This window comes from Solanum stenotomum, chromosome 6 (genome assembly GCF_019186545.1).
Source record: "Solanum stenotomum isolate F172 chromosome 6, ASM1918654v1, whole genome shotgun sequence".
Lineage (NCBI taxonomy): Eukaryota > Viridiplantae > Streptophyta > Magnoliopsida > Solanales > Solanaceae > Solanum > Solanum stenotomum.
The window spans coordinates 61,863,660-61,873,844 of NC_064287.1; the positions used below are offsets into that span (position 1 = coordinate 61,863,660).

Sequence of the window (10,185 nt, forward strand, 5' to 3'; positions counted from 1 at the left end):
CAGTTACACTTCTCCCATTGTTCTTCCAATTCCAGTCTGTAGTCACTCCTCTTGCATGTTCCCAACACAAAACCAACTTTACTTTTTGCTCGAAGATTAATTAGCATAGATCGACTCCATAATGAGTAGTTCTCCATGCCTGTGAGCTGCACTGTGGTTAGAACACATCCAGGAGTATCAGACGGATGTAGATAAAGAGGATGATTCCTCTTCTTCTCAATTGCTTCCAAAGTTTCAACACCATGTGTTGCAGACGCAGTTCCAATCGATATTGATTCTCCAATAGTCATCGTTCCTCTGCTTCCACAAAGGTTCTACAATGGCGGAAACCTATTCTATGCAATTGAATCGAATCTTGACTCACGGCTCTGATACCATATTGAAACTCACACCATAAACGAGAGAATTGAAAGAGAGAATTATTATTTCTCAAAACTGTTAATTGAATACAATGATGTACTATTATTTATATACACTTTAACAATCTAACAAACTAACTATTTAGTTGTGCTAATTGATTCTGATGCTTCTAACTAACTAATTTACACGTGGACAATTACCTACAAGTTAATTAACTAACTGTACAACTAACAATGTTATCAGCCAATTCCAATAAAGGAAGTAAAAGTTTAAGCTTAAAAGTTTTATCCATACGTAATGTAACTTTTAGAAAACACTTGACAATCTAGTTTTCTAGGCATGTAGCTTTTAGAACCCTCTTTCCCTTTGTTCCTTTATACTGTCATTATCCTATTCCAATTCGATTAAGATAATTTTCTCACTTTTAAAAAACTAGTTTTGTACTAGATTTTTTTTCAAACATATGAAATTGAAAAATATTTTTAAAAAAGATTTTCCTCTCTGCTAAACGGCAAATGTACAATTAATTATTCACTCCATTTCAGTTTATTTTTCTTACTTTTCTTTTTAATACGTTTAGTAAAAAAATCTTCATTTTATTTATTTAATTTCGATTTTTACATTAAATATTTAAAATTATTATAATAATATGTTTTACATTTTTTTAACATAAAAAGTTTTCTTAAAATATTATTTTCTAAAATTGTACTATCAAGTAGGAATCAGCCAAACCAATTAAAATGAATTATCACAAATTAATTTGAGACAGGGACGGCTACGCCATTATGTTTGAATCGTTCTTTTTTGCAGAGTTCATATATGGTACAGATCATAAATGCAATGTTGCCATATGTCTCTCTCTTTCTCTTTTTCTTTTTCTTTTTAGGTAATTTTATACTACCTTTTTTCGTTTTAAATAATATGTCGTGATATTCACGTTCTTTAGAAAATGATAGTTCTTTCGTTCTATTATATGTGATGTTATTTAACTTGATATGATATTTAAGAAAAAATGAAGTTCAAACATATGGTTTAGAACAATTCTTTGATATTTATGTAGTTATAAATTATTTCATTAAGAATAACATAGAATTTTTAAATTGAAAATTATTTCTTATTATAATAACAAGATTTTTTTTTTTTGGAATGTAGGATGGAAGGAATATTAGTTTTTTTTTTATTAAATTTATGCATTTATTTTTCTTTTTAGTTTATTTTAAAAAATAAATAAATTTGGTAACTCTTTAATTTAAATTTTGTATAAGATATATTCAAGAACATAAGATTAAAGCATATTTTGGTACACTTTAGTATTTTAAACTCACAAATTCAAAAGTATTTTCTTTTATGTTTTTAAACTTCGTATGAAGTTAAAACTATACAAACAAATTGAGACGGAAATTGAAATTAGGTAGGAGTTTTAACTATTTTACTCTTTATTGATATCTGAACAATCATAGCATCACTTCATATTTGAGGTGTTTATAGTCTTCAACAACAATAATTATAAGCGTGAAATGAGAAGAAGAAAACTAATTACTTTTTTCCTGAACTTTAAAGAAAACAAGTCATTTGAAATAACTATTTTTAAAAAGCACGACAAATAAATTTAGACGAAAAGAATACGTCTCAAAATACTTAAACTTTTTTTTATCAAAAATATGTATCTCAGACTACTTGTCACTTTAGAAGTTTAAAATAAAATCAATTACTAGGAATCATTTGATAGCTAATTAAAATTACATATGTATTAATAATACAGGTATTAGTTATACGATATATATATATATATATTTCGAAGAAGCCATAGTTGACGAAAGGATAAGATGGTGTGTGAACGTTGACATATTTTATATCTATAATAAAGTGTGAATTGAAATAGGAAAGTACTTAAGAAGATATTGTGGATCCAAGAGTAAATATATACCACATAGAGCAGTATGGTTGTTATATAGGGCCACCGGCCACATTATCACACAACATTTCTTTAATTAGGAAGGGCGCAGGCAAGTATCTGATAGAATAGTTGATGTGCATATAAAATTGACTTAGGTACTACCATAATGACAAAAAAAACTTATTTAATCCCTTATAATCATTAAAAGTTCAAATTTTAATAATTTTAGTAATCATTTAGTTAGATTTATCCCATGTTATGCATCATGAACTTGTGGCCAACTAGCCTGTTTAAGAAAATAATCATAGTAATTGGACTATAGCTTATGCATACCTCGATTAATTTTACGAGGTATGTGTTATCTCCCACTAGCACAGATATTGAATAACTCTATCCGCTGAAGTTTCAATAGATGGAAGAAATCGTCTAATGATAACATTTGCCTCCACTATGATTTACTTTGACCTCAACTAGCTTTCATATGGAACCTCAAGCCTCAAACACGATCAATGGCGTTGGAGGTCCATTCCTCTGCCAGAGAATATCCATGATATGCTTTTCCTTGACCCAAGGGTCTATCAGAAACAACCTCTCTGTCTTCCAAGGTAGGGGTAAGTATAAGATCTACATACACTTAACCCTCTGCAAACCCACTTATGGAATTACATTGTGTTTGTTGTTGTTCTTGTTGCCTCCGGGGATTTTAGAAGTTGAAAAAAATACAAAAAATACTTACAAGACAAGGAATAATAATATTGTAGCCACTAAAAATATTAAGAACTGATAAGGTTAAAACAAATTAACACTTAGCAAATGCTAAAGAGAGCTACTAATCATCAAATCTATACATAAATTTTGGTCAGGGAAGGTAGGTATAAATATTGGAAATCACTGTTTATAATAATTGCACATACATGAATTTCTTCTCACAATTGGAAGCTATAAACAAAGTTACAAAAGAATTTAATAGATAAGAAATTTGGGTCTTCATAGATGGCGGCTACTCCTGAACAAATAATCTATACAAAAATTTGTTCTTCCGGTGAAGAGGTACTAACCTTGTACAACAAATTTAGAGTATAGTTGTGTTGCGCCTCCTGGAATAGCAAAAAAATTTACTTGCCAAAGATCATCGTACATTTGTGAATTCACAAGTAGGGATTCCATGGTTTTGAAACCATTCGGGCATTTGAAACCTTTCGCGAAGCACAGGCCTTACATCCTTCTGCTCAGATAGATGCTTGAGAAGTGGAAGGATTTCTTCCAAAAGCTAATGTAGAAGATGAAAACGAAGTTAAACTCAGAGAGTCACGGGGATCAAAGTAGACTAAAATTTGAGGAATAGACCTCATTATTATTTTCTGATCATTCCTTATACCTGGTTGTCATGGGGTTGTCCAGGAGAAAATGAAATGCACGGGATTCCATTTAAAGGCTGTAACAAGAAACTGAATGGGTTGTTATCAACAATGACAACCCGGCATAAATCCTCTGATATGCATGACAGATCCTTCACGTGCTCCCGGAATTCCCTGTGATGCGCATTTTGTGTCAAATTTACCATATTTATATTATATATTATGCAGAAACAACAGTGACTTTGAACTATTTGAATTGTTATAGGTGGAATCAGCGAAAACCAGAGTTCACAAGGAGAAACAATCCAAGGGAAATCAACTGATAGTAGTAGGGGTGTTCATAATTCAGTAAAAACCAGACTACCAAAATGAACCAAGCAAACAAAACACGAAAGAGGAAAACCATACCATACCGAATTTAATTAGGTTTGGTTCTGATATCCTATTTCAAGAAACCAAAAATACCAAATTAATATTTTCCAAATCCGTACTATCGTCTGTAGTTTAAATTTCACACAGAATAAACCATATAAAAAAAACAAGAAACACATAACACGATGGTCAGAAACCGTCATCATTAATGGAATACCCATGTAAAATAAAATTAAAAACTATTAAGCAACGAATTTAGAAAACGTCATATATTTATCAAACCTCAACATCCACATGTATTCGACGTGGCTGTCACGTCATCCAAACTGTCCATTTTAAGATGATGTCAACATGGTGTGCCATATCATCATATCCATTGGCTTATCTACGTCCATGTTGCTCCCACCTCAACATGTCGTAGTGTTGTTTTCTTTCCACATGGCTTTTTTGAAAGGATTGCCCACACAAAATTCTACAATAATCTGACTTCATTTATCCATGAGTGTTTATTATTGACTATAGGTGGCAATATTCAACTCAATACCACCCTAGTATTCATCATGGTGTTCAAATGATAATGAACTTATTCATACCGTCATGTAGTGTAAAGTGTAAACTCAAACAGAACAAACAAAAAAGAGAACATTTGAACTGATGTCAGTATGGCAACATTCAACAACATTTCCACCTCATCTTTAACAACATACTCAATGAAATCCCGCAAGTGGGATCTAGGGAAGGTAGAGTATATGCAAAAAGAAGTACATTCAAGTACACCCTCAGCTCAAGCGCAGCACATCCAAGCACAATGAAGAAAGAATCAAAAGTCACCCTTGGCACAAATTATTAACTCGTGGATAGCAATTTAACCTGAGTTTTCCCTCATTCGAGATATATATTCCTGTCCTCAGCCTGTGTATTCATAACAAGGCCACTGACACCTTCCTGGTTACCCCTCAAGCAGCTATTGTCAATTGACATCACCTGAATCCAAGCCTTACACTTGTCACTTGGATACGGTTGATGAAAAAACCATTATCAACAGAAATTGACAAGTTCTTTTCTTCGCTAATCTCGTCAGATAGTCAATATGATTTATAATTTTGCTTCTTGTTTCAAGCTCTAACGCACGATCTAGAGTGAAAAGAATGAACTAGACAATCCCATAATCCATGTAGAATTCTCGATATAGTGTGGTGCACAACACACCGATAAGTACAACATTTACTTATTGAGCATCAAACATTTCCATGAATCCAATTTTCCTTCAAATAGCATCATATTTTTACTCCTTTTATCCGTTCACTTTCATATTATTTCTTTACTCTATGACGCTTAAAAGGAACAGATTTGCCTCACATTTAACATGTCAAATGATGCCAGATAGGAAAGACAAAAAATAGTAAAAGACAGAAAAACAAGTATCTATACTTACGTGCTAATAGTTGAAGGACGATAAAGTCTATGGCTAAACAGATTCTCAAGGTCAATTTTGTCAACAACGGGTCTTGCATATCCTGTATGCACATAACAACCATAAGATCAATATTTTTGGATGAAGTTGCAATGGAAAAGGAAGAGAACTAAATCAAGTAGAAAGTAATGAGTTAACCTTCAAGTCCAGCAGTAAACAAGACCAGATTAGCAAACTCGCTAAGTTGTTTTAGAAACTCGTGTAATCCAGGACGTTCAAAAACTGTGACATAGTTGATTTTAGGTTTGCCATCATATTCCTAAAACCTCCAAGAAGAGAATCAGCATGGATGTCAAAGAAACTTGCTAGAATATTCTGTCATATAGTAAAGTTTACCTTTTCTGAAGATACGCACTCAAGCTCAAACCACTTCAACCCAGCCTCTGTTGCCTGGGTGCAAATGATGGTAGGCAAACTTGATGTCTCATATGCACAAATCAAAGTTTCATCCAAGTCAAGAACTACCTGCATCCAGCATCTAAGAACTTGAGAAAAACATAAACAGAAGGCAGTCATTTTAACAAAATATCTATTAAAGATTGATAAACACCATTGACAGTCAGCAGTATCCGTGTTCCAAGAAGCATCGGTTATCCAGTTCTACAAACATTTAATAAGCTGGTTATCCGAAACCCAGCTAGGTTGTGGGTACAATTAGTTAAAGTGATTTTAGACCTTCTGTTGTCACTAAAATCCACCATCTCTTCTTGATACAAGTCAACTTTTGAATTCAGTTAGATGTCAATACTCTTAAAAGATTCTGCCAGAAACTTCTTTGAACTACAACTTTTATTCATCAAGTGAAGCTATGAAGGTACATTCTTCGAAACCAAGACGTAGTCAGTCATGTGCATAGATAAAAATGATGAAGCAAAATGAACTTATGGAACGACAGTCAAAACATTTTTATGGTCTGGCCAGCCATGTAATTGACAGCCGATGACACAATGTTTATTTATGAACACTTCAAAATTCCGATACCTAAAATACACTCAAGATTGTTGATATTAGGCTCCTCTAGTATAAAAGAATCCTACCTATTACTAATATAGGGCATATTACATAAATAGCAGCCTTCAAACTTGCAACAACAGCACTTCGCTGGCTCAAGCCTGTATCACAGCCTAACAAAAAGCTCATTGGACTTGCAGGACTATAAACTAGCCAGCTAATTTGACAATCTATTTGCTCAAGGGACCTTATCCACTACACCACCTTCCCAACAAATAAGGAAAGAACTCAGAAGAAACCCAAAAGAATACCGTAACAATGCAAAACATAGAAATCACCTTACTAACTAAAAACGCATGTTGTAATCACAACATTCTCTATCCTTTGACATATTTTATGGAAAATTAATGATTCCCCAAGGAACTCATGTCCTATTATAGTTGCCCTGCTATAAAACTTCCTCCTTTTACCAATTTAAATTTCCATAATACCATTCATCTCTTCGGATTAGAAGCTAACTTTGCATGATATATGCTTATACTAAATTTTCAAGTTGACTTGTGAACATCCTGGACCAATCTGCACATGGTTTTCACACTACTTAAATAGCTTACAATAGCAGCCAAGGGTGTGCTCTAGTGGCCAATGAAGTGGGTGAAAACCATGAGAGACCTGGTTTCAAATTCCAACACTGACAAAAAAAATAAAAAATAGGTGATTTCTTCCTATTTGTCCAAGTCTTGGTATCTGTGTTGATCACTGTTGTTTAGCTTGTATCGCACATTATGCCTCATCAAAAAGCATATATATCAGATGCTACAGCAGACATTACATTCCTTCAGGATATAAAAGCTAACATGATCTAATACATCATTTGTAGGATTAACCAGACATTACAACACCAATGCATTTTGCTAAGAGAAATCAATTATTACCCATGAATTTCTATTCACTTATGAATCAATATGCACCTTGGCCAATCCAAAATTTCTTCCTACTATTTTTTTTTTTTTTGATAAGGTTAAGGTTGTATTCATCAGCATTAAGGACATGCTGGAGACCAAAAATTTCTTCCTACTATTCCAAGCAACAAATTAACTTCATCCACTATACTTATCATGTTATACAATTCATTGTTACTTTTACATGTACTTGAGTTTATTATGGCATGAATCAAAGAATGGGGAAGAAAAAGAATGTATTTATTGATCATCTCCCTGCTACAGCAAGTAACAAACAAAACGGTCATGCACAAGCATACATTAGTTAGGTCAGCAGTTAATGAACTGAAGCGTCGAGACTCGAAAGGCCGAAGAATAGAAATCAAACATTGACCTACACAATGCTTCCTAAAGTTTTGGGTGTCTACTTTGCATTTAGTCTTTCTCCAATATTAGCTATCAACACTTCAGAAACTTTCTTCGGAAGTGATCTTGTAATCATCCAACATCTAATTAGCATTCCTCTTAAAACTTATACTGCACAACTTATAACTATTCAACCAAAAAAGTTGTAGTTTACCAGCATATCCAAAATTTGTAAGCATTAAATTCAGTCTGTATTCCTAAGAAAAATCCGATCCTCAACCCAGAAAAAGAAACTAAATATGCAAATAATCTAGTTTTAGCGTTTTACAACAGGTCCTAATTTACCATTTAGCATGAATTTAACCACTTCCACTGCTGACTAGCAGTCTGGCACAAATCATGACCATTAAATACAACAACATACCCAGTATAGTCCCACAAAGTGAGATTTGGGGAGGGTAGAGTATACACAAACCTTACCCCTACCTCAGAAGTAGAGAGGTTGTTTCCGATAGACCCTCGGCTCAAGGAAAAACAGTTCAAAGCCTTCTAGAAAAAGAAGATACTGAAGTACAAAAAAGAGAAGATAATAACAAAAACATCAGAAAACCATGACCATTGAAACACACACAGGTTAATTGCCAAGTGCAAACCTACTAGATTCCAAATAAGTATTCAACTTTTAGCAACGATAATCTGATCAATTCGAGAGCGACCAATACAAGAGTGATATATGATTCATTCTCACAAATAATCTGAATTAGTCATGTTCATCTGAATGATAAGTAGTTCAATGATAATGTAAGTATATAGGTTGTTTGGTTGATGAACAAGTTAAGCAAAAGCTATACAAGCATTAGCTAAGCAGAGATTTACATCGGATTTAAACACTATATAATACTACAAATAATGAAGAGTTTTGTTGCATTAATAGTACAAAGTTAAATGCTGGGACTATTTTTCCTTATATAGCAAAACATATAGTCATACGATCCAATAAAACGAAAACACAATACCTAAATCCAATTTCTACAGCTAATTACGAGAAATTACCGTGAGCTTTTGTAGACGTTCCTCCTCAACACTGATCGGGACACTTCCGGTTGTGATTTGCAGAGTCGAGAGAGCAACGGATGACGTCGGCGGCGCTTCCTCCTCCTCCAGTGGCTCAACGTCAGGCAGCGGCTTGAACTGCGGAGAGGAAGAGATAAGAGAACTATTGCGAACGCCAAAGTAGGAGAGAACCTGAGTTACACAAGGCGTTCCTTTGAGGATCTGAACAAAGATCTGAAAGAAAAAAGCTAGCCAGTTCAGTAGCGATTTCCAAATTTGTAGAGTTCTCGTCGGCGCGTAGACTTGTGCTGCTTGAACAAGCTCCGGCATGATTTCGGCCGGAAAAACAAAACCGGTGAATTTGTATAAATTCCGATGAATCCACCACTGTGGAAGTCAAAAATAGCAGATCAATGGAGAATTCAAAAGTTCATTTTGGTTTTCTCTTCTACTGATTAGTAGATGCTGAGTGTATTATTATTAGGATTAATATTATTGTGAAATAATTATTTGACCACAAAATCTCTATCACTACTTTTCCTTCTTTTTTTAAAAAAAAAAAAATTATAAAGAAAAAAAGATAACTTATAAATTTTTCACTTAAGAATTTTTCCATGTAAATTTACAAATTTATTTACACATTCAAAAAATAATAATTATAAAGATAAAATAGAAAAAAATATTAACTATATTTAAGTTTTGTAAATTAATTAATAATTTGAGATAACTATTTATAATAAGACGGACAATTAATGATGGGAGTATAATATATTATGAGGTTGAGAAAGAGAACATTTGACACACGAGTGGACAATTTATTTTTTTAGAATTTATTTAGTTTCCGCTCAATATGTGAAATCAGTATTGAAATTAAATTCGAATTCATATACCAAAATTAATTTTATTTGGATGTTTTAAAATAAATTTTTTATTCTTAATTACTCAATTTCAAAATTTCTAATTAAAAACAAAGATATCTCAATCATTCTAATACAAATTATGATGAATTTCTTTTTTTTTGTCCAAAAACAAAACTTTAAAGTTTTTGTTGGAAAATAAAAAATAGAATAAAAAGAGTTTTGTCGGAATTGGGAAAGAAGCAGAGACCTTTTATTTTATTTTATTTTAAATTGGGATTCTAAAACCAAAGTTTTATTTAAGTAGGAATAAAGTTATGTTTTTTTAAGTTCTCCATTTCTTTTCCAATTTATATTTGACTACTTTTATTATTACCTTTTTAGTCAATTAAATGTTTGAAAATTTTAAATTATTTGTGTTGATTGATAAACCATAATAACTGCCTCAAATTTATTGAATGCAACATATCAATAGGAACAATTATGATAAACACTTTGTCCATATGGTCGGACAAAATTTAGAAGTAGTTCAACTACTCACTTTATTTATTCCTTT

General features: G+C 32.5%; 1 protein-coding gene across 1 annotated transcript; it reads right to left on the reverse strand.

Moving 5' to 3' along the window:
- Positions 1–3,136: 3,136 nt before the first annotated feature.
- On the reverse strand, positions 3,137–9,221 carry LOC125868027 (uncharacterized). Its single transcript, XM_049548615.1, has 6 exons — positions 8,773–9,221; positions 5,798–5,926; positions 5,600–5,720; positions 5,423–5,504; positions 3,636–3,789; positions 3,137–3,527 (listed from the first exon to the last, which is right to left on the reverse strand). Exons 1-6 carry the CDS (start codon positions 9,100–9,102, stop codon positions 3,387–3,389), a joined length of 957 nt encoding a protein of 318 aa, XP_049404572.1. The 5' UTR covers positions 9,103–9,221; the 3' UTR covers positions 3,137–3,386.
- Positions 9,222–10,185: the final 964 nt, after the last annotated feature.

Coding starts and splice junctions, on each gene's coding strand:
- LOC125868027 (XM_049548615.1), bottom strand. CDS start 9,102: ATGCCGGAGCTTGTTCAAGCAGCACAAGTCTACGCGCCGACGAGAACT. Junction 5,927..8,772: donor AACGTCTACAAAAGCTCACG/GTAATTTCTCGT, acceptor TGCTGGATGCAG/GTAGTTCTTGACTTGGATGA. Junction 3,528..3,635: donor GACAACCCCATGACAACCAG/GTATAAGGAATG, acceptor CTTCTACATTAG/CTTTTGGAAGAAATCCTTCC.